Source organism: Engraulis encrasicolus, chromosome 2 (genome assembly GCF_034702125.1).
Source record: "Engraulis encrasicolus isolate BLACKSEA-1 chromosome 2, IST_EnEncr_1.0, whole genome shotgun sequence".
Taxonomy (NCBI): domain Eukaryota; kingdom Metazoa; phylum Chordata; class Actinopteri; order Clupeiformes; family Engraulidae; genus Engraulis; species Engraulis encrasicolus.
The window spans coordinates 30,264,465-30,289,955 of NC_085858.1; the positions used below are offsets into that span (position 1 = coordinate 30,264,465).

At 45.4% G+C, this 25,491-nt stretch overlaps 1 protein-coding gene across 1 annotated transcript; it reads left to right on the forward strand.

Annotated features, from left to right (window-relative positions):
* The first annotated feature begins 3,180 nt into the window (after positions 1-3,180).
* LOC134436795 (tumor necrosis factor receptor superfamily member 11B-like) lies at positions 3,181-25,491 on the forward strand. The gene is made up of 5 exons (XM_063186146.1): positions 3,181-3,375; positions 10,638-11,010; positions 14,716-14,928; positions 21,218-21,442; positions 24,996-25,491. The coding sequence occupies exons 1-5, from the start codon at positions 3,343-3,345 to the stop codon at positions 25,385-25,387; spliced, it is 1,236 nt and encodes a 411-aa protein (XP_063042216.1). The 5' UTR covers positions 3,181-3,342; the 3' UTR covers positions 25,388-25,491.

A 25,491-nucleotide genomic window follows, 5' to 3' on the forward strand; every position in this document is an offset into this window, starting at 1 on the left:
CAAGCCAAGCCATTTAAAAAATTCCCAGCAGGCGCTGTAAAAAAAACAGCCAGTGACAAGAATCTCTCAGATACTCCAACACACACTCAGACCAAGGCTGTGATTTGAAGAGGGAGGAGGGGAGGGGAGAGGATGGGTAGGTATTAAATCACTCAGCTGCCACATGTCATGGCGTTTATATGTGATTTGCTGGCAACGAGCGCTAGATTAACTCCACCAAGCTCGGGAAAAGGGAACCACATGCACACACACATACAGTAAGATGTCGCGCGGGGGGAAACGCCAGCCCTAGCCGGCAGAAGCAGCAGCAGCAGCCAGTGGGCTGGGGAGTTGGCTAACGGTTATTTACGATGAGTACGTGTGGGCTGAGGAGTGCTGGGCTGGTCACTTGAGAGGCCACAAGGTTTTTCTGCTGGTTGACCTCCGGACACCTACATCTTACCCCAGCGTGCACGTCGGTCGGCCTCGACTGAAGGCCGTGAGTCCGCCGCAGGCCCCAGGCCTCTCGCCACAGGCTGGCGAAGGCTCGAGCAAGCGCACGTCATCCGATGTCGTCTGAGTGTAAACGGCCATGCGTCGGCCGCCCGCCCGCCCGCGCCTGTGGTGACCCAGCAGCACTGGCGTGGGTTTCCGGAGCGGCTGGCGGAGATGTGGCCGCGGCCCCAAACGCACAGGCGAGGCTGATGCTGGGGCGTGTTATTATTACGCCTCGTGACGGAGGCATGGCGTGCCTCTCACACTACTCTACGTAACGCAACGTAACAGCACTTTCGGAACTTTCACAGACAGATTCCATACACCCACACTCTAGAAGTCAGATGTAATAGTACAGCCAATCTCAAGGTACATATTGCTGTACTGTATTGTCAGATGCATCACTGATTTTTTTTCTCTCTCTTCTCCTCCTTCCTGTGAGAGTCCTTTGGAAGCGTTTGTCATGTTTATGTTTGTGCTTTTCCAGAATGGGAAGATGCTCTCGGCACTAGAAGCATTCTGGGAAGTCCTCAGCAGCTCCAGCGAGTCTGAGGTTTTGCTATCACCCGGCAGGGAAATGGGCGCCCAGACAGAGAACTCTGTGTGTGTTTGTCTGTGTGTGTGTGTGTGTGTGTGTGTGTGTGTGTGTGTGTGTGTGTGTGTGTGTGTGTGTGTGTGTGTGTGTGTGTGTGTGTGTGTGTGTGTGTGTGTGTGTGTGTGTGTGAGAGAGAGAGAGAGAGAGAGAGAGAGAGAGAGAGAGAGAGAGAGAGAGAGAGGAGAGAGAGAGAGAGAAAGAAAGGGAGTGTGTGTGTGTGTGTGTGAGAGAGAGAGGGGCAGAGAGAGAGAAGAGAGAGAGAGAGAGAGAGAGAGAGAGAGAGAGAGAGAGAGAGAGAGAGAGAGAGAGAGAGAGAGAGAGAGAGAGAGAGTAACTCTGTGGCTCCGCCATAAAACTGTAACTGGTGAAAACATTTTACATGCAGCTGGGTTTTGCACAGCAGGCCTGTGACCTGTGACTGGGTGTGGGGGAATTGAAGAGGAAAGCTAAAAAAAATCTTGGATGACATCTATGTGGGATTTTTGTGTGTGTGTGCTGCTTCCCAAATAAAATGTGCTGTGCTATAAATGGACTATGACATTCACATCACATCCAAGTGGAACTGAGGCATCCTACCTGACATTAGTGGCTCTCACGTAGGGTGATAATGTGTAGAGGCAATGTGTTGATAGATAAGAAGGGTAATTTTATTTTCTTTTTTAAATTTTATTTATCCTTTATTTAACCAGGAAGGGTCCCGTCGAGTCACAGTGATTCTTCTTCCAGGGAGTCCTGGCCAAGAGGCAGCAAGTTAAAAGTTGCAAAAGAAAAACACAAAAGACAAGGAACAACACTACCAAAACACTAGGCAAAACAACAAAACATTACAAAAAGTACTGTAACATGTATCACAAGAAGACAAAACTCACATTTCTAAGATTAAAACTGAGTAATAAAATGGTAAAGGAAACATCGACCTGTGAGCACCATATTTAAAAGCAATTACACTGCTCTGAAAGAGCTGACTTTAAAAGATGTTTAAAAGTATTTACAGTAGGAAGTGTCTCTAACTGTAGTTTATTCTGAAGATCATTCCAAAGGTATGGAGCATAGAAGGAGAAATTATATAATTACGTCATGATATAATTACATCCTCTAAAATGAAATAAAAGCAAGATCAGAATGTAGAGACCATAATCCAGGAACCCAAGGTTCTTGAAACCCTTTGATTACCATTACGGAAGAAGGGCTAAACATTGCCCATAGCCTTGGGTTCTTCCCGTAACTTGTAGCCCCATAATGCATGTAATGTCATCAGTGGGACTGGTAAAAGTCATTGAGAAGTTGACACCCATAGTGCAACACTACTATGACATAACGCATGGCCTTGGCCCTTTAGTAATGCACTACGACTTGGTCATTGCCATTCTGGTAACAGCTAATTCAAAGCGCTGTGTATTACAGTAACGGGTTAAGTTCCTTAGAGAACTTTTAGGGTTCTCCACAATCAAGCTGACGGTTCTTAGAGGATCCTTTACATTCTTTGACTGTGTACTGCTACAATTCGGTCAGTCGAAATAAACTGATCATCCTAATAAATTAGATTACAATCATTTCAACGATTAAGAGCAAATACCTTTCCACAAATGGGTGTACTAGACCGTAGCATATAGGTTAGGAAGTTGAATTATGGAATGAGTCTAGATCTCTTTAGAGGAGTACTTACTATCTTCAACAAGCTTTGACACTACTTGATTACTGGCACATAGTGGTCATATAAGACCTGTCCTGATTAATATTGCCCTATGTTGTTCAATGTCATGGTACTTCAATGCCATAAACCATATTCAGTGTCCTTGTCTATGGCTATCTGGATTTGTGAGGTCAGAATAAGTAGCTCAATAAATATTTTAACTCATGATATATGGGATGTTATGAATGAATACTGTGCCAAGTTCTCATTATATGAATATCCACAAGAGTAATTGAATGTGCTTGGAATGGGTGGAAACTAGGATGGTGAATAATTATTTATTAACAATGCCAGTAATTACATCATGAACGTAAATGAGGACTGGCCTATAACTTTCAATAAATAACGTCATATTTCCATATTTTTGTTTATTTATATCGCTTTCTTCTGTGCGTAAGAATGGCTGCACAGATTGATTCATTTTTTTTCCCTTCGTAGTTTTAGGGAGTCCTCTGAGAACGTAGGCAGTGGGTGGGCACAGACCTCTTCCCTTATCCCAACGTAGCAGCTATAAGTATGGAAACGGACTTGTTCACAGTCAAACTGAGATTTCTTGAGAGGAGAGATCATTGTCCCAAATATGAGACCACATACAGCGATGAAAGTATACATGGTGAGTGCTATCCATGTGTTTATTTCCCTTCTGCGCAGTTTTATACACAGGGCTGAGGAGTTAAACAACGCGTTACCTATTCTGTGAGAGTCATCCTCGCTTCACGCCGGTGAAGAGTCTGGTGAATGATGCGGATGAGAGCGCAAGAGCGATAGAGCACCGGCTTCCCTATGCGTTTTGTGGAGAGGAGATTTACGCAGTCGCCGATACCTTTGGGAGTTACTAAAGAAGGCGATCTTACTAAAATCACTACGACACTATGTTATGTCATTGTGGAATGGAATTAAGGCATTATCTTTATTACCTTCTGTCATCCAAATCGCTTTACATTTGTCTCACATTTTAAAGGCACAAGAGCCGCGCACAGCACGTTGCCGTGGAATGGTGCTCAGTGCCACTGTAAAGGAAAGATGCCATCGGCATTGGATTCCGTCTCGGTGGTTTTACCACTGGAAGGTGTGATACGATGCTCATCTTACGCAGAACGCGTTCTAGATTCCGATGAATGGCTTGGAAGATGTGTGGAACTTTTCGGTGTGTTTGCAATGCGAAGAAGCCCTGCAATACAAATTCGGCCGAAAATATCACAGAACGGGGTCAATGGTAGCCGAACTACATAGTGTTTCAACGTGCCCCCGTGGGTAGCAGCGAGCAAGCCGAGTGTACTTTGGATAGGTAAATTTTACGCAAATGACAAAATTGTTTGGCTCATGTCGTGTACCTGCCTGGTGGTCTTATGCAGTTGTCAAACAAGGAGCGCAGGGTGCATTCTTCCATAGAGTATTACTACTGAAAAGAGCTGTTGTTCCCTGTCCTGTGTTTTGCATGTTGCTCAAGCTGGCCTCTACTCCAGTAGATATTTGCATAGAGCTCTACATCTATGTTTTGATGGGTATCTAACTACATGACCAGGCACGATTTAAATGGACTTTACATATGATTTTATTTTCAAAAAAGCTTTGTGTGTGTATAAATATATAGATTAGGTGAAGGGTGCTCACAGGGTGACAACCGTGAAACCGTTGCTGTTCAGATGTCATTTATCACGTTTTAAAATCTACTGTCTTTGTTCCTCCCGGCGGGGCAGGTGGGAGGGGGTTGCCGCACTTCCCCAATTCTGACCCCGCAGCCGTGGTCAGTGTTGTGGATCGGCTTTAAACGGGTTTAACTGACTAGATAAGCCCTGTTTTCCAATGGCGGTGTTACAGTTAAGTTAACGTTTGTTTAGTTTGCGACCAATAAGGCCGGTGGGAAGTAGCCTAAGGACACCAACTTCCTCATTTCTGCCAACGTTGGTTTAAGCCTACACGCCGAAAATCACTGTATGTTTTGTTTTGCATGCATTGGTAGTGATAACTGATATTAGCTGACCGAGATTAGATGTTTTCCTCGTCCTTTGCAAAGTTCAGATTTTATTCATTTGCCTTTATTATTGCACGGCATGCATCGTGCCTTCATTTTCATGAAACTGATAGGTCGTGCTCACTTTAATAAAAAGTGAAATGTTTTCATTTTGGCTGCATTGCATCAGACATGTCAGGCAGGTTAAACAGTATTGTGGCATAGACTTTTCCTGTTAAACATGATAAACCCCAAACATCAGTGGAGTTGCCAAATGAGAAGGAGATCATGCCTAGTGTCTTAAAATATCATCAACACGCCAACAAATTTTCTCTCATTTACCTAGGGCTTATATATTGAAACAAAATGTTGCCTAACTTTCCCTGAAAACAAAAATCACAATGTCTCCATTCACTTTGCTCTTGGTCAGGTAAACAGAAAGCTTGTAGTGTACGTACTGTAGGTGGGCTTGGGAACTCCCGTGACCGTGTCTTGAAAGGCATGGCTTGTGTACATAACGTGCTCTTACTCATCTGCATGCCGTTTGAAGTCCTGATGTCTTTATGATGAGGATGGAGACAGAGAGGCAGTTGTCTGGGGCCGGGGCCGGGCCTGGCAGGCCATGGGTGTCTGCTGCTCGACCTCCAGGCAAGAGGAACATCACAGGAATCACCCGGATCTAAGTTTAGCAGCCAGTGGCCTCTCCGAGGGATGCTGTCTTTTGTGTTGAGTTGTAAGCCGGATGGTAGCCTCAATCTACATGTGTGCCTGTCTGACTGATTGACAGTCAGGATCTTAGTGCTGCTGACTTTGTGCAGCACTGAACATGCTTTTGCAATATTTGCGTGGTGTGGCTGTGCTGGGATTGAAGTGAACATCTCCACTGAGCTGTCCGTGGAGAGGCAAATGGATTTTAGCCCTTGATGTTGACCTTGCTTAGTCACTCACATGTAGCAAGCTGCTTACAACTGAACTCTGTTGAATAACATGACCTGTCGGCTTTCATTAGAAAGGACAGTGTAAGTGAGAGTGTCAGGAAAGCACTGGGAGAAGGGAGATGAGGAAGGATCAGGACCAGGATCTGGATCAGGACCTCTGACTCGAACATGGGTCCCTGGGCGTATGGTATGGTTCATTAGCCCACCGAGTCACGGCTCCCCCTTACAGGACTTGCATTAATGTTAAACTTCATGGACATATAGTATAGGCATAGTACGCATTTGGTCGTAAATTTGTCATCTGTCTGAAGGACATGTTTGGGCATCTGTGGTAAATCTTTGACTGTGAATGTTCGAGAATGTCCAGTTGTGAATTCTTGACAGACAGTCCTTGCACAGACAGTGCATAGCGACCTTAAATCCGACTCCATGACTCGTCCTCAATTAAATTCTTGAGTCAGTGACTGTGGTCAATACACCACCATGCAATAAACATTATACTCTACAGTAGATGAAGTCAGATTCTTTGCAAGATTCCATCCCTCAAGATTCCATCTCCAAGATTCTATATAAAATGGCTACCAGTGAGTTTGGAAATATTTTGCTGTGTGTAGTTCTGTCAGTGGATCAACGACTTGGTTATGTGATCATATAGATGTTACGGCCTTTGCTGTTTCCTGAGGTCTTTGTTTACATTATCCTGACCCAGTGCGGGCCACAGTGGCCGTTATGACCGCTGTGGCCCTTGACTGTCGGGAATCCTGCAACAGGCCCTTTCGCCTTTGCCTTTGAATTTGAAACGACATGCGACTAGCTGTGCAGTGCGTTTTGACAGAGATGAATGCAACATACCTTGAAATCAAGCGTTTCAATTTTTAACTGGCGATGGGCCACAAGAGTCATCCTTTGTGAGTTTCCTTCAGATCATTTCAATGGTGCAATTATGGTCGTCAGAGGCCCTATACTGCCGTATAATTATGGTCTCGAGCGTTGAGCAGTATGTCATCAAATGGCATGCTCCCACTGAACACTGAAAAGGCTAAAAGTTCAATGGCTTTTCCTCCCCTGCCCGTCGCCTGTCCCTCCTCCCTGCCGATGGCATTCCCCCTGCAGGGAAGCGCACGGAGGGGGACCTAATGACTTGCTGCCACCTGCCATGGAGAGGTTGAGTGGCGTTTGAGTCTCGGTCTCGGGGAGGCTGTGGGTTGAGATTTGTCAGCCACTGTCACATTCTCCGTCCCTTGTGTGAAGTTGAAATGCGTGTTTGAGTGCGCGCCAAGGAGAAGTCACTCCAGGGCAACTGGGAGATCCGGAAAACACTCTGTTCCGTTCTCTCCTCTCCTCTCCTCTCCTCTCCGTTGTCCTCTTCTGTTCTGTTCTGTTTGCCGTTATTGTTGTTGTTTTGTTATGGCAGCCGGGTTTCGGGAAAATCCACCACGGCACGGGCCAAGCGGCCCGGAATCCTGCATGTTCTTCACTGCAATTCTCTCTCTCTTCCTCTCTCTCTCTTCCTCTCTCTCTCTCTCTCTCTCTCTCTCTCTCTCTCTCTCTCTCTCTCTCTCTCTAGCTTTCATCAAATGAGAATGGAAGAAATCTCCACCCAGTACAGACACAGAGGATGCATACACACACACACACACACACACACACACACGCACACACACACGCACACACACATGCACACATGCACACACTCACACACTGATTTACTGGATTTACGTCTGCTGGTTAGCACTTTAATTCTACATCGAGCAAATATTGACACGAAGCAGCGTGTTTGCCTTGCAGAGGTGTCGGGGCCTCAGCTGCATGGCCGCGGTGCTGTTTGGCACGTGCTGCCCATGTGGGTTTGTGTGTGTCTGCTGAAGCCAGAGTTGAGCAGCTCCCTCCCTACAAAGGCAAAGTGCAGTAACTATATATCACTAACTACATATCAATAACTACATATATTGTACATTGCCAAAATTGAATTTAGACTGAAGGTGACTGCTTTGGATACAATCGTCACCTAAGTGTTATGTGTGTATGCATGGTCTTCATTACACCTTCTGTATCTTGCGACAAAACTTTATGGTCCAAATGTGTCCTGTTTGAGATATTGCTCTGTCAAATTTGCAGTGATGGCAATATCCAACTTAATACCAAGGCTTTGCCGGCAATTTTCTCCGCTGTAATATTTCCGTAGTTACTGCACTTTGCCTTTATAGGGCTCCCTTCCTTCCTCCGTTAATGACTATTATGCTATAGAAACTCACCGTTTCTACGTGAATTGCACTTAGCTGACAGTCTGATCCACATCAGGGTGTAGTCCCTGGAGCAGGTGTGCAGCTGAGCATACATTATTTATTAGTTATTGATCGATTAGTTACTGATAGTTTATGTATGGCCATATTCTTCTTTCAGCAATTGCCATATTTGTCTTTCTGTTAGGCCTAGTTGCGTATTGTTCTGGCTGATTTGGGATTTGAACTTGCGAGTTTGGAGTGAGTAGTCTGCACACTTAAAATCCTTTTTTCTTTGATTTTTTATTCCATGGCAGGAATGAAAAATCAAAGAAAAAAAGGATTTTAAGTGTGTAGACTCCTCGTAGAATCCATTCTCTATCCGATGCTGTCATGTCTCACGTAGCTCATGACTGCCATGTTGTGCCCGCTAGTGCAGTGTAGTGTAGTGTAATGTCATCTTAGTCGTCCAAAGCACTGACCGTCCGTCTCCATTGTATGAATTGCAATGTTTTTATATATTGCACACTCGTTAGCAGCTCTCCACTGATGCAAGTAGGATATTTAAAGGCTGCTCTAAGATCAAGTCAGCCGCCAGATATAAAAAAACACCCATAACTGAGACTCACAACACCACTCGATACAGACCCAATGTTGACCCAGTATATTGACCAACTGTTGTATCAGTCTGTCTCCCTCCATCTCCTCCCTACTCTAAACAATACCATAATATCTCTCCCCTCGTAGCTCCTAACTGCCATTTTGGATAACATTGTCCACCACTGAGTAGAATGTTATCTCTGTCATGTACGTCTCCTGACTATCACTTTGGGTAGCATTGTCTCACAGTGACACATCTGTGCTGTGTAACGTATCGAGTCAAAGTGCAACAAATGTTTGAATCAAACTAAGGCAAGCCCTCGCCTCTCATTTTGGATAACATTGTCTGCTAGTACAATGTAATCTCTCTCCTCCTGTCCCTGCCGTGGCTTAATGGTGGGGCACTCGTCTACTACGCGGCCGACCCGAGTCTGGCTCGGGTCCTTTGCACCACCGTCCACCGTCTCTGTCTCCCAACTCACTTCCTGTCATTACTACACTGTCCTGTTGAGATAAAGGCAAAGCCCCCCCCCAAAATTATTTATCTTTCTCCTCCGGTCACAGCTGCTGTGCTGACTGCCTGTCTGCTAGTATAATGCTAGGGCTGCACGATTATGGAAAAAAATCATGATCACGATTATTTGGGTCAAAATCGGAATCACGATTATTATTCACGATTATTGTTTTTTGTTTTTTTGCTGAATTCTATTTAAAATTATATAAAAAAGAAATATAACCAAGAGTGCAAAAGAAAAATGAATTGTAATAATTATGTAAAAGGCAATAACATGAAACTTAAGGGGACAGATTTCTGGCCAGAAACACCAGATTGTCAGTATGTTCTGGCTTCAAGGACACTTGAAAGCAGGTCGCTATTACCACGATTAAATCCTGAGTGAATCCCGATTTCGAGATCCCAATTTTCGATTATTTTCGATTAATTGTGCAGCCCTATATAATGCAATATTTGTATGTCATCTCCTCATCTTCATAATTCCTTATGACCATATAATGTTCTCTGCTAGTGTAATGTAATGAGCATCACCTGCTGGACATTGACTGCCACGGCTTACTAGTATAAAGTTATATACAGTATATGAAAGTGAAAGGCCACCTGGGAAACTCTAACTCCCATTGTCATTGTGACACAGCACTCCACAGCACACAGGTGCACACCGCACACAACAAAATTGCAGCTATGCCTCACCTGTGCAAAGGGGGCAGCCCCCAATGGCACCCCAAGGGAGCAGTGCAGCGGGACGGCACCATGCTCAGGGTACCTCAGTCATAGAGGAGGATGGGAGAGAGGTTAATTACTCCCCCTACCAACCTGTGGGGTCGGGAGTCAAACCGGCAGCCTTTGGGTTACAAGTCTGATGCCTTAACACAGTGGTGAGGAACCTTTTTCATTTGAGGGGCCACTTCAAATTCATCCGACGACCGTACTGTAAAAGTCATCCGAGGGCCATACTACGAACACAAACCAGGATTTCCCCATGGACTTTAGGCCTATAATGTAGGCAGCCACCTTTAAAACAGACCCCTCTTTCTCTAGGAATATAACTTACTTGTATTGCAAATGTATTTTCTAAGATTCCTTAACAAAATATGTCATATTTCATGTGAAGCTGCATAACATTAAAACAATGTCGAGGGCCGGATAAAACGGCCTCAAGGGCCGCAAACGGCCCTCGAGACATAGGTTCCCCACCCCTGCCCTGCCCTAACCCCTTACCCATGACTGCCCGAAAAGTGGTACTCTCAACTGCATTACTTGTACTGTATTCATTAATCATAAGCCGATCGATAAGGTAAATCAACTAACAATTATCATCCTTCTGCCCCGTCACAGTTGCTTATTGTCTCTGTCACCTGGAGGTGGCCATAACATTATCTTCTAGTGTAAAGTAATCACATATTACAAAATAATAACATATTATAATCTCTCCTCTCGTCCCGTCACAGCTCCTGACTGCCTCCATCACCTGCGTTATCTTCTAGTGTAAAGTGATATTATATTACATAATATTAACATATTATCATCTCTCTCCTCCCGTCAGCTCCTGGCTGCCTCCATCACCTGCATTATCTTCTAGTGTAAAGTGATATCATATTACATAATAATAACGTATTGTCATCTCTCTCCTCCCTCCCGTCACAGCTCCTGACTGCCTCCATCACCTGGGCCCTTCACGATGCCCACCTGCAGCACCAGTACCAGCACCGCGACCCCGTGACCTTCGAGCTGCACCTGTGCACTCAGTGCCCGCCGGGCACGGCGGTGAGGCGGCACTGCGGCCCGCACGGCCCCACCGAGTGCAGCCCGTGCCCCCCGCAGCACTTTGCCGAGCAGTGGCACTGGGGGGAGAGCTGCCAGTACTGCACGGCCGTCTGCAAGGAGAAGCAGCTGGTGCGGCAGGTCTGCAACGCCACGCACGACCAGGTGTGCGAGTGCCTGCCCGGCTACCACCTGGAGGTGGAGTTCTGCGTGCGCCACACGCCGTGCCTGCCCGGCAGCGGAGTCATCGCCCTGGGTGAGTTTGAGAGACAGAGAGAGAAGGGGAGAGAGAAATGGAGAGAAAGAGTGTGTGTGTGTTTGTGTGAGTGCGCGTTTCTGTGTGTGTGTGTCTGAGTCTGTGTCTGTGTGTCTTTGTATTATCTCATGTGTGTGGGTGTGGGTGTGTGGGTGTGGGTGTGTCTTTGTAGTACCTTACACTTGCATATGCACATATATTTACTGTATATTGCTATATACATATATAAAACTTTCTGTCTGGCGCATTCTCGGCTTCTCTGATGTGAGTAATGCAATTACATCAGCAGTATATTTCTCTCTCATTTGGGCCGGTGAATAACATTTGGCCTTCAGCAGGTGCATGTTGCTCTAGAGTCTAGACTACAGGGTACCGGCCTTAGCAGACCCAGCTGTCCAAAGCGCTCCCCTGCACCCCCTCCTCCAACCACCCCTTCATTTTCTCGGACAATTTCCCCGCCTGTCACGGCTCGGGCCTAAACCCATTACACAGCGAGCAGAACAGCTGCCTTTTGAAGGGAGCATGAGTTCTGCCGCTCTCCCAAAACTCCCGTTTCACGCCTTGTATAAGCTACAGCCGTACGATAACAGTGGGAACAACCGGTGACAATGTGCCAATATCACACCAGTGTTATCCCTGGCAGCGGGGCGTCCTGGCGGCTAGCACTTGTGCCACATGCGTGTGTGTGTGTGTGTGTGTGTGTGTGTGTGTGTGTGTGTGTGTGTGTGTGTGTGTGTGTGTGTGTGTGTGTGTGTGTGTGTGTGTGTGTGTGTGTGTGTGTGTGTGTGTGTGTGTGTGTGTGTGGTTGTGTGTCTGTGTGTGTGCATATGTGCATGTGTGCGTGTGTTTGTGTGTCTGTGTGTGTGTGTGTGTGTGTGTGTGTGTGTGTGCGTGTGTGTGTGTGTGCGTGTGTGTGGTTGTGTGCGTGTCTGTGTGTTTGTGTGCTTAGCCACCATTGAACAGGCCATTGAAATGCAGTGTGTGAGTGACAGAGCAGTGAGGTAGTGAGGCAGGGAGGCAGACAGGGGTAGAGAAGGGGGGAGAAGGTAATAGAGCACTGGAGGAGAGGAGGGAGGAGAGAGAGATAGAGAGAGGCAGTGAGGTAGGGGTAGAGAGAGAAAAGGAGAGAGAGAGAGAGAGAAAGGCAGTGAGGTAGGAGTAAAGAGAGAGAGAGAGGGAGAGAGTGGGGGTTTATAGAGAGTTGAATGAGAGCGCTCCCCTGTGCAAGGGTAATAACTGCTCTGGCATTCGGCGGTGGTGCTGAGCGACAGCATCATTCATCACTGTGGAGTTAGCCGAAGATCGGCCTCGCTTACACTGGCTGCGATTGGCTCAGGTCCTCTTGCTCTCTTTCTCTTCCTCTCTCTCTCTCTCTCTCTCTCTCTCTCTCTCTCTCTCTCTCTCTCTCTCTCTCTCTCTCTCTCTCTCTCCCTCCCCCTCTCTCCCTCTCCCGCTCTCGCATCCAGACCCCGGGGTAGCTCAGGGAGAGAGCAGTGTGGAGCAGAGCGTGGAGGCGAGGAGAGAAGCGGGAACCATCTGTTATGGTGGTTTAATTTTCGCGTTTGTTTTCGGGATTCTTTCCTCCGTCTCGCTTTTTAATCAGGGCACCGCCGCTTCATCCCTGCGGCCTGCCTGGCCTGCCTGGCCAGCCCGGCCCGCTGTGGGTGAACCGAGCGAGCGCTGTGAGGCGGCTCCGCACATCCAAACTAAGGTGATGGCCGGCCTCCAAGGGGGTATTCCCCAGGCCAAGCCTTCCCATCAACAGGCCGCCCGCCCGTGTCTCCATAACAGATGAGGAATAGCGGTTCTGCTGTGGCACACTGACAGCTCCAGCCTCAAGACTCCCTCCCTCAGACGCTGGCCTTTTCCACAGTTTACACAAGAATTACACTTTTACTTGTCTTACATAATGTGGAATAGCATACATTACTAGGTATGGCCCCGATATGTCAAAACACATTGACGTTTTTATAGACTTAGAATAATATTGGAATGGGTCATGTTCATAGGTACATTTCCTTGCTGTAGTAGAACCGTGGAAAACTGGGCCGTGACACGTTATTTGCCAACAGGGTGTAGACTAAATATTTTGTTTTGTTTGGATTTAAAATGTAAACAACAAAAAGCAGAACTTGAAGACCAGTGTCAAATCCATAGTTAGTAGTCACCAGAAGATGGCAATGTCGTTCCTGGTGAAGGTGTGTATTTTACAGACTCATAGGAATTGCTTGAAGAAAGTCAATAGACCGAAACGTCATAAGTAAAAGGCTGCAAATGTGAAAAGTGTGCAGGAGCTTTCTTGTTTCACAACCTGACTCCATAGGCAAAAATAGAACAATAAACAGACATTAAAAAATAAAATTGTTGACATTGATATATTATGGTAATTTACTGCAGATGCTTTGTTCACCCGAAAAAGAAATGAAAGAGATTAAGGACTTCTCTGAAAGCAATTTATATAAAACGGGTGAAGGGACATCAATCCAACTTCAAACCAATTATTGACATCAGACAGTCTGCTGACTGTGTATGTTTGTTTTCGTTTATAGATTTTTCAATGACCCGTGTCATGCTGTGACTGAAAGACGATAAACATAACATTACGATGACATGGCAATATGACAAGGGTGTTTCTGCACAGCATGTGGTGTGTGTGCGTGTGTGTGTGTGTGTGTGTGTGTGTGTGTGTGTGTGTGTGTGTGTGTGTGTGTGTGTGTGTGTGTGTGTGTGTGTGTGTGTGTGTGTGTGCGCGTGTGTGTGTGTGTGTGCATGCATGCGTGCATGTGTGTGTAGTATCTCATGTGACCCGTAGCGGAGGGGGGGAACTATGCATCTCCCACATCAGAAACTGACCTTTTTCAAATCTGCTGCGTGAGGGTTTCTGTTCCTGATGACTTTTACTGTCATCAATAAAACCCTCAAACCATATGGGCGATTACTGAAAGCCAGACCACCATTGACTGCACTGCACTGCACATCCTCTCCCACAACTATCAGACGCGAACGTGCATCAGTTGGTGGTCCATTTTCTGAGCTGCTTTTTTTTATCGGTGCCAATAGTTCAGGGAAAAAAAAAATCTTTTTCACAGGCAGATCATTTGTCTGCCCATCATGAAAACATTCCCGTCAGTTCGGAGCAGCTGGAAACGATTCAGAGAGACCCTATATACATACAGTATTATATACAGGATGTCGATACTTAGACAGAAAGGCATCATCATTTGTGTGTATGTCAACTCCCTAAAGTTCTACTTTATACCCCTCGACTGAGAGGGGCCACATTTCATCATAATGACACCATGTACCGTAATGCTGCTTGTAATGCCGTGGAGGTTGAGGTTCAAGCTAACCATCATGCTGCTGACATGTATACATTTCGGGATGTAACTGTCTGCTTTTCAAATCAGTCGCAAACCGTACTGTACATCTCAAGTGATGTTTTACTCTGTGTGTGTGTGTGTGCGTGTGTGTGTGTGCTTGTGTGTGTGTGTGTGTGTGTGTGTGTGTGTGTGTGTGTGTGTGTGTGTGTGTGTGTGTGTGTGTGTGTGTGTGTGTGTGTGTGTGTGTGTGTGTGTGTGTGTGTGTGTTTGCCTGTGTGTGTGTGTGTTTGCCTGTGCGTGTGTATGCCTGTGTGTGTGTGTGTGTGTGTGTGTGTGCGTATGCCTGTGTGTGTGTATGCCTGTGTGTGTGCGTGTGTGTGTCCAGGCACGCCGGCGAGTGACACGGTGTGCGCGGCGTGCCCCAAGGGCTACTACTCGGGCGTGGCGTCGGCCACGGAGCCGTGCATCCCGCACCGCAACTGCAGCCTGCTGGGCCACCGCACCCTGCAGCGCGGCACCAGCACGCAGGACGTGGTGTGTGACAACGACGCCGTCGTCTCCACCGAGTGCACCAGCCACGACATGCAGTGCCACACAGGTAGGAGCAAAGCCATAGCAACGCCCGCCCCCAACACAGAAACGCACGCACACACACACACACACACACACACACACACACACACACACACACACACACACACACACACACACACACACACACACACACACAAACACACACACACACACCGAGTGCACCAGTCAGGAAGTGCAGTGCCACACAGCATGGACACCATAACCTAAAACACTAACATCCCCCAAAAACACAAACCATGGCATGCAGTGCCACACAGGTAGGGTGGTCATTGAACGCCCCCTAAAATACATAGCCCCTTACCAGACACTGTCCCGCCACTGGGATGTTGTAATAGTCACTGAAAAAAACGTGACTACCATAGTACTACACCACTATGGCAGTGCACAGGGACTTTAGTAGTCCTTTTACGACTTGGTCATTTCCATTCTGGTAACAGCTCATTTATAACAGGGGTAGTTAGTGTCTTAAGGGGTTCTATGCCACACGGTTACGGTACAGGTAGGCTCTACCTTCTCCAAAACACATCCTCCGTCACCCAGTGCACCAGCCATGATAGGCAGTGCCACGACAGGTAGTATGGCCACCATAACCCCCTGATACACAAACCACGACATGCAACAGGTACAGTAGGTACGGTAGGGTATTGCACTGCTACACCGGCGACCCGGGTCTGATTCCGGCCCGGGTCCTTTGCCGACCCTTCCCCGTCTCTCTCTCTCAACTTGCTCCCTGTCTGTCTCGACTGTCATTTCGCACAAAAAGTCCCAAAAATCCCCAAAAATATTGGGGGGGGGGGGGGAGGGCTTGGGACCATACCATCTTCTAAAACACTTCCTTTCTATACTCCATAACACTACATCTCCATAACATCTGGTGCACCAGTCATGACATCCAATGCCACGCAGGTAGGATCTCACCATAAATGAGTCACCAAAGTGACTTACAGCTTGAAACATTGTGACCTCTATGCTTAGTTCCATTGCACCTTTCTATTCTATACTCGGAACAAAACATGCCTGCTATTCACTCACTTGTGTCCTGTTTAAACTTCCTTCCCAAATCACAGATTTGCATCCCTATGTTACGTGTTAAATCTCTGTACTGTACTGCATAGGCAAAACACCTTTAGCTCGACAGAGTGTGAAACTGGAGGAAGAAAGCCTTTAAAAATCAACATTACAGTCCAGCTGCAGGCCAGCTGTGTTAACAGGTGGACTATTGTATGGAAGTAACACCACTCACCATCTGCTTTGGAGATTGAGGACTTTTATAAACATTTAGGAGATCACTTGTTTATCACATGCTGTTATATACGAGTCTGTAGACACAGTCTGAGTTTCTGTTGAATGCATTGCATTTGTGAACCTTTCTAAGCAAAGTGATTACTATTGATCACATCAGATTTGTTACAGTTATCTTATAGTGGTATGGTCTCATGCTGGTTCAGTGATGCAAAGTTCAATATTGGTTGGTATTGGCATTCTGCATTATTATTCATTTCATCTTGAAAAAGGGGGAATGTGACTCCCCTGTATTCCTGCAGCTACTGTGTATGTAAATATTCAGGTTCACATTCGACCGGCATTGTCAGATTGGAGTGCTTGCATTGTACACTGTTATGTGTCTCTCTTCATTGATGAAATAATAAATATAAATGGATTGCAGGGTGAGAAAGGAGGAAATTAGGAGGAAAAACGGATGAAGGAAAGGGGGCTGCCATTTCACTACGTTTTACAGCTATGGCAATGCAATACCGTTAGTGGTAATGCAATACTGGACATCCAGTTATACGTTTCATACTGTATGTGCTCTCTGAAACAAAATCACAAGATGGAATAGCCTAGGCTAGATTAAAAAAAACAAGTGTGATCACCTGTCATCAAGTTCGCAAAAGCCATTTGTGTAATATTCAAGGTGAGCTTGATGTTCATTTCATGCTGCCATCAAAAAAGACCTAGATTTGACAGGAAAAAGCTGAATGAAAGTTAGAATTTATTAGTATTTTCTTCAGTGACGCAAATGGATCCATAAAACATATCACTGTCAGATGAGAGCAAAGTCAAGCAACCAAGGGAATGATTTAGAACAGCCACACTGTAACTGCCACTCAATGCTACAGTTTTATTAGATACATTTGTTAGCGTGACAGCAACACAGAACACCCACTGTTTAATTTGCTGAAGAAATGTCCATACTGCTCTCGCGTGTGGTTTGAGAGAAATGGATAGCACAGTACAGGAAAAAATCATCTCCCTTCTCCTGTCCTCTCAAGACAACTCCTATTAGCGAAGCGAGAGAGAGAGACCTGAAATATAGAAATGGACATGTGCTCGGATCCTGGAGGAAATGTTTTAATGGTGACATCATATCCTAGAGACGACCAGAGAGGAAACTGAGTCACATCAATGGCAACCCAAGGAGTTCCTTCTGGATCAGTGCTCAGTTTTAAGTATTAAATGGTGCTAACACATTCAGTCACTCAGTACGGACATATTACTCATTTTTTAGCAATGAAATGTGTAGACGCAGACTTACGTATGCGTGTGCACACATGCTGCACGCACTCACGCACGCACACACACGCACGCACGCACACACACAAACGCACACACACACACACACACACACGCTTTTTGTTTTCTAATATGAGGTAGGACATATTTGAAAATGGATCTGAAAGTTTGAGGCCCTAAATATAGCTCCAAATATAGAATGATTTCATTCACAGGCCGATTTATCAAAAGAGAACTGAAGAAAGAGTGAGAGGACACATAATGTTATGAGAGTGAAAGATGTTCTTGTTGAAGGCCTCATATCTGATTCTGGGAATCAGCATGCACTCTACTGGGTATTGCGTTGTTGAGTTAGCTTAACTGGATTTAATGCATCGTTGACATCCATAATCAAGCAAAGCGCAGTGCTGCATCCTCATGTGCTGACAATTAGCAAAAGTTGATCCCCAACATGTGAAAGTGTGCTAATGTTGGTGGGTGTTTTCCTTTTGAATGCTTGGTGGTCTATGGCAATTTATCACTGCAACTCACCCTTGAGTCACTTTTACAATCAACCCTGCACTTAATTAGCGTTTTGGGAGGATGTTTGTTTTAATTCCTGATAAAACCATGACTACCTGACCGCCATCATGTGCTAAGAATTTCCGGCCCTTGATGATAGAGGCCATTTTAAACAAAATGTCGGGAGGGCTACAGCATCCCTCCTAACAGTGATGAGGTACGGGTAACTCTTGCCAACTCTTGAACCCCCCCCACCCCCTTCCTTGAAAAGCTCTGTGAAAGCCATTTTGCTACCGGCTAGTAATGAGGGTTCTTTTACACAATAAAATTTACAACGACAACGTTGGCCCTCTTTTAAGGGGTGTAGGGTGTACTTTTTGGTTTCCCACCAGAAAAATGTGCTTTTGATTCATGCCTCTCTGGCCGTGTTGTTTTTGGGACCTTCGGTCTTATCGAGATCTTTTGCCTGGAAACTTTGCTCGGCCTATACTCCAGAGAGTCATCTAATACGGCATCAAACACAGCGCTGACATCACATGCATAAGCCATGGCACACATATGAAACACATATAGCATGCCTGACCGCATCCATACATACATCAGCTCCACAGGGGATAATTATGCATATTACATAGTGTGGTATATCACAACATTGTAAATCACTGGTGGCTAATGCTCCAGGGACACGGCGTTTCCGACATACTGCCTGTGTGTGTGTGTGTGGTACGATATCTAGACACATCTTGAGCCATGCAATATGGTGTGTATACTGTAGGTTATCACTGTTGGTGGTTGCGCTGTTAGGTAGCTCTGAATAGTGTCTGGATAAAGGTTGTTTATTTTTTATTCTACTGTTACTTTATTTTGAAAAACTCTGGAATATGTTATGAATCACGGAAGGCAGAAGGAATATTATGTTTGAAAGACACTTTATCTGAAAGTTTATTTAATGCACTTAACAGAGAGACACGTCGTCTCTCATCTTGCAGTGATTATATTTGGTATATAACAGAAATATCTCCTGGACCAAGCTTAACTCTTCCAATATGTATCACTATTCACGCTAGTGTGCCAGTATTTGCCTCTCGGAAAGAAATTACATTGGCAGGAAAATCGATGCTCTTGACATTTTGTGTGTGAAGTCCTCAGACACCATGTTGTGCCATGCAGGAAGACAAAATGACACAAACGTTAACATGTTGATGATGCTCATGTCACCCATATGTAGACTCAAATAAAGTGCTTCCCATTAATCTATCTCCTATACAAATCAATAATCCATTTGTGGAAGTACAACAGTGTTTTCAATGAAAAGAAGTTGAAAAAAAAGAAGTATAACAGTATTTTCCTGTCTAGAACAGTAGACCATGATGGAAAGTCGATACCCGCAATCACAGCATTGTGTGTGAGGCCATTAGTAGTAAATCTCCGGGTGCTTCTGGTCAGACTCTGCTTCTGTTTGAGGAGCAGCGTCCACATGGCAGTTTTTTAGCCCAGTATTTTCCTCTCTAAAACAGTACACATTTGAGTAAACCCTAATCTATTCTATTAGTCTCTCCATGTTTTTCTGTACCCAGACACACTTCTGTGTGAATAGGCCAAACAGATATATCAAATTCCAAATCATCTTTCATACGTTATGTAATATTTATTATAACATGCTCTCTGGCACTTTTTATGCAGTCACTTCAATAACTTCACTGACTTCAATAAGGATAATATCATCATTGACTTCAAATGAAGTGCGATATACATTGTATTAATCATACCCTGTCTTCTTCCCAGACATGTCTCCTCTTGACAGACACATGTCATGTATCTAACATGTTCATCTCCCTCTAATATGGAACAAGAGTATGTAATCATTTCATTTAAGTGTGGCCCATTAATTCCCCTGGTGCCTCTCATTAAACACCCAGCTGCATGTGGTTAGAAAAATCTCATATATCTAAAATATCAGTATATAAATATACAATATTCCTGTAGTATTGGTCCATGTGCATACACTAACATACATTAACTCATACATACTGTACATTCATACTCATTTCCGATCCTTCCCCATCTCTCTCCTCACTCGTTTCCTGTCACTCTCCAACTGTCTTGTCACAAATAAAGGCACAAAAGCCAAAAATATACATACAAAGTGCTGCCTCTTTCTTGAAAAACTATCCTATTTAACCCATCATGGCTCCATTATACCTCTTCATTCTCTATCTCTGTCTCTGTCTCTGTCTCTGTCTCTGTCTCTCTCTCTCTCTCTCTCTCTCTCTCTCTCTCTCTCTCTCTGTCTCTCTCTCTCTCTCTCTCTCTCTCTCTCTCTCTCTCTCTCTCTCTCTCTCTCTCTCTCTCCCCCCCCAGGCACATTGCTGTACAATGTTATCCACACATCTTTCTTTCTCTGTCCACATTGCTGCAATGTGTTATCTTCGTTTCTCAATTTCCCCCTCCAGATGCGTTGCTGTTCTTCTGTGCTTTGTAAACCATATCTCTCTCTCTCTCCACCTCTTTCTTTCCCCAGACACTGTGCAACCCATACCTCTCCAAACATGTTGCTGTGCTGTGCTTTGCAACCCATCTCTCTCTCTCTCTCTCTCTCTCTCTCTCTCTCTCTCTCTCTCTCTCTCTCTCTCTCTCTCTCTCTCTCTCTCTCTCTCTCTCTCTCTCTCTCTCTCTCCATCTCTCCCCATCTCTCTATTTGTCTCCCCAGACATACTGCTGTGCAGTCCATATCTCTCTTCACCTCTCTCCTCTCTTACTCTCTCTTTCCAGACATGTTGCTGTGCTGTCCTCCCCATGTAACCCTTTTCAATCCCGACACGTTACTGTTCTGTGTAATCCACATCCCGAGTTGTATGAAGCAGAAGTAGATGTACTCTTAAAAGTGTAATTACAACACTAGTATTATGTTACATAATTGAAACCACTAGTGTTGTAATTACATCTGTAAGAGTACTTCTACCTCTACTTTATACAACTCAGCCCATATCTCTTTCTCTTTCTCTTTCTCTTTCTCTCTCTCTCTCTCTCTCTCTCTCTCTCTCTCTCTCTCTCTCTCTCTCTCTCTCTCTCTCTCTCTCTCTCTCTCCCCAGACATGTCGCTGTGTGAAGAGGTCATATCTCTCTCTCTCTCTGACTCTCTCCAGATCCTGCGTAGTCTAATCTAACCCATATTTCCACCCCTCTCTCTCTCTCTCTCTCTCTCTCTCTCTCTCTCTCTCTCTCTCTCTCTCTCTCTCTCTCTCTCTCTCTCTCTCTCTCTCTCTCTCCCCCTCCAGACACGTTGCTGTGTGAGGAGGCCATCTTCCAGTTCCTGGCGTCCCCCCGGCTGGCCTCCATCCCGCTGGAGCGGCTGCTGGAGAGCCTGCCCGGCCGCCCCGTGGACTGGAAGAGTGTGGAGCGTCTGAAGAAGGCCTGCAGCCCCCAGCAGCAGATGCTGCAGCTCCTGAGGCTCTGGAGGGAGCAGAACAAGGACCAGGACAAGATGTTCAGCATCATACAAGGTAACGGAAACACACACATCATGTGCAATTACACACACGTGCTCGCGCACACACGTGCGGACGCATGCACACACATGCAAGCACACACGCATGCACCCACGGCACGCACACACATACACACACACACACACACACAATACGGACTATACTTACAGCATATTAGATTGAGTAGTATGACTGTTTTGCTTCCTTTTACATGTAGTGCGGTTTGATTCACTGACTTTTTCTTGGAAAAATCGAATCTACATCAGAATAGCATTGATGTGACCTTCACGAGAGTGTTAAGTAGTAGAGTGGTGAGCCTTCATTGATGCCATTGGAAAATTACGTAAGAAAGCAACCAATTAAGATTGGGTCATTATTCCCCTACCGTGGCCTGACGGTAGAGCACTAGTTTACAACACCAACGAACCAGGTTTGGTTCCGGCCTGGGTCATTTGCCGGTCCTTCCCCGTCTCTCTCTCCCCACTCGTTTCCTGTCCCTCTGCCACTATGCTATGCCAAATAAACCACAAAAGCTATATAAAAAAGATTGGGTCATTACTATTACGATAACAACACGCTTAAAGGCTCTAGCGTGACTCTGGGTTAGCTCGTTTTTTTCCTATCTTTATATGGACATATTTCTAGCCCTTTGCTCATTGTGCAGGTCAACACAAATATCAATCAAAGCCTTTCACCAGTGCTCTTTATCCAATTAGAACATTTTGGCGCCTATCATGTTGTTTCCAGGCAACATTGCCTATCATGTTGTTGCCAGGCAACATTGCCTAACAAGTTACCCCGTCCTGTGCATCATCATCACCTTCCGCCCCACATTCCTGCCGTGTGGTTGTGGGGTCCACAGCGGTGTCCCACTTCACTGACTCAGGAAGACATAGCGAACCAAATACATCTCTCTGTGGGGTGACTCACCAGAGCTGTGACACTTACGAGGTGCCTAAATGACAGGATGTGTGATGGAGAAGTGTATGAAAAAAAGAGAAGGTGCTTGTTGTCGCCTCAATGTGTTTTGTTACCCTCAGTTTACCTCCAGGTCATTTGGTTTGTTGGAGCGGGCAGCTAGGGATATTTTGCCTGCACCGGCTGCTGGTGAATACTACCGACTGTCGCCTTCTGTTGAGCCGCACGCACTCCGTGTGTCACACTGCGTTTCGCATTCATTTTCATTAGCTGGTAATGACTCAGCGGTGTAGTTTTGGGCTTTCACTTTCCTTCCATGAGGGGAGCCAACAAATTACTCATTACACAGTAAACAGACACATTTAACTGGGAACAGAAATTCCCTGTAAGAAATTTGGGGTCATTTCAGTAAGAAAACAGAAGTGTTTTCTCAGGGAAAAAAACAGCCCTCTGATTGGTCCCCGACACTCCGAGGGACAGACTTTGCGGAGACGTTGTTTTTGGTGGGGTTTTTTTTTTTTTGAAGCACAACTGTTTCAGATTAGTAGAACAGTCGGTGAAGGTGCTGATCTGCCCTTAACAGCCTGCTCAAAGAATTGTTCCTCGGAGGGTCTCCTAAGCACAGGGTTGCGCTTCCAAGAAGTCAGTCAGTGTTTCCCTCTCTGTGGATTCTCCCTCCTCGCTCTTATAGTAACCCACAGAGCAATGCAGAGCAAGGAAATGTCAGGCAGACTGACCATAACCATACGAGTCTGGGATTACAGTAAAGGGTATGGTTCTGTGGGTCCATACCAATAATAACATCACACACACGCGCGCGCTGACACACACAGGCTGAGACACACACACGCTGAGACACACACGCACACACACACACACACACACACACACACACACACACACACACACACACACACACACACACACACACACACACACACACACACACACACACACACGCACAGTAGTCGGCTTGTTGCGTCATGAGGGGAGGCTTTCAGAAAATACATTATTTTTAATATAGTAGCATTGCAAAAAAAATGCACAGCACGACACACACAATCAGTCACAATAAAAGGAATGATAACTCAAATGATAAATCAAACAGGTTAATTTTATATCATTGCTATAATTTTTGCTTTTTTCGTCACTTATTTTGATTGCTTATTTACTGATTATTTTAAACCCAACTTTTAAAAATGAAATTCAGTATCGTTCTCACCTCATCTCTGATTGTCTGATAAATGTGTAAAATCAAGTGTTGGGTGTTGGTATGAATCCCCTACATTGTTTTTTTTTATTCAATTCAGTGGCAATCCACAGTTTTCATAATAGGCTCTTGCAGCGCTCCAATTAGTGACGTCGCACTCTTCAACTTCTTTTACGTTTGTAGCAGCAAAAGAGAGAACTCACCACAGGAGAGTAGGGTGTGCTTAGATAATTACGATTGTTGTGGTTTAAAATTGAAAGTGTTTGGCATCGTTATAAACTGTGGCTACAGCAAACAGGGAACAAACAGACGTGCAGTAGACTGGTCTGTAAACAGTAGGGCTGTAACGATATTGTATCGAATCGAGAAATCGAGATACACAGACTCACGATATTGTTTTGTTACCCATCAGTCCAAAAAACAACCACATGATATGAAGTCATAGTGCTTCTAAGCTTCAAATCATCATTATTATTATATTTAAACTTTCAAAAATTAGCCTTTCCAACCAATAAAAAATTAGCCTATTCTACCAATAAACGATCTTAGTTTTTATTCATAATTTTATTTTATATTGCAGAATCCTGGCATTTATCGAACCGTAGGTCATAAATGGTGATATTAACTGGACCGTGAGTTGACCGTATCGTCACAGCCCTAGTAAACAGTGTGTGGCAACCATCAGTGTCTGCAAATCTGGAAAGCTGGGAAAGGAGGAGGAGTCATTTCACTAGTAGTCAATTACCTGCTGTTGTCAACATCCTGCTACAACACCACATGCTCCTTTCCCTCTTAAGTGGAGTTAAATAGTGTGGTGTTCTTAAATGCTCACAGCCAACACTCTGTTTGTTCCATTCACAATACTGAGTTCAGCATGCAGAGTTCTTAACGTCTGTTCCAGCCATTGAACGCTTCACTGTTGCCTGAAAAATCTTCACTAAAACATTATAACACACATTACAACATACATTGCAACATTATCTGACCTTTGTGTAGTATGCTTGTTCTTCCGTTTCTTCTTCCCACGATGTAAACGTACAGAATGTCATAAGAAATACTGTACATTTGAAGAAGTACATTTGACTTGATTTTTAGGCACACCAGTTTGACCCAAGTCTATATGTCTTCTTCATCTGCCCCAAGAGCAGGGCTCTGAATTAACACCAGCTAACCGGCCAAATGCTACCAGTTTGACTGGTAGAAAAGTACAACTTACTAGCCACTTTGATCCATTGTCTGGTAAATCGCATCTACTTGCCATTTTGGCTGGTGATGAAAAAAGTGAACTCTAAGTTCTGCCCAAGAGTGAATGTGTGTGAGTGTAAGGTGCTTTACTGTCGAGTGTGATGTAATGATGACGTACAGTTCTATTAGGTACAGTATTATTAGACACACTTATTTGACCAAAGTCTACGCGTCTTCTTCTTCTTCTGCCCCCAGGAGTGAACGTGTGCGAGCGCAAGGTGCTGCGCTGCGCGGGCCTGAAGAACCTAACCCTGGGCGACCTGCTGGCCGTGACCCACAGCCTGCCGGGGGTGCGCGTGAGCGAGGAGGAGGTGCACACGCTGGTGGTCTCCTGCCCGTCCCAGCAGCACATCCTGCAGCTGCTGCACCTGTGGAAGAGCCGCAACAGCGAGCGCGACGTGGGCAAGGCCCTGGCCCAGAGCCAGAGGCGCCTGCGGGGCCAGGGCGTGTCCAAACGCCTGCTCAAGAGCCTCAAGCGCATCGCGCGCATCATAGGCGCCTCCACCATGTACCGCCTCTACGAGAAGATGTTCTTCAACATGATCCAGGACAGCTCGTGCTTCAAATCCAAAACGTACAACGACTAGTCTCCACGGCTACTGTGGACTAGAACTAGACCAGAGTTTTTTTTTCATATTATTTGCAGAGTTATTTAAAAAAAAAGAAGTTGTACATAGTTGAATCTCAAAAA

Excerpts from the sequence above, each read along its gene's own strand:
- LOC134436795 (XM_063186146.1), top strand. The coding sequence starts at position 3,343 with ATGAGACCACATACAGCGATGAAAGTATACATG. Across the intron at positions 11,011-14,715 it reads CAGCGGAGTCATCGCCCTGG|GCACGCCGGCGAGTGACACG; the intron begins GTGAGTTTGAGA and ends GTGTGTGTCCAG. Across the intron at positions 14,929-21,217 it reads CGACATGCAGTGCCACACAG|ACACGTTGCTGTGTGAGGAG; the intron begins GTAGGAGCAAAG and ends CTCCCCCTCCAG.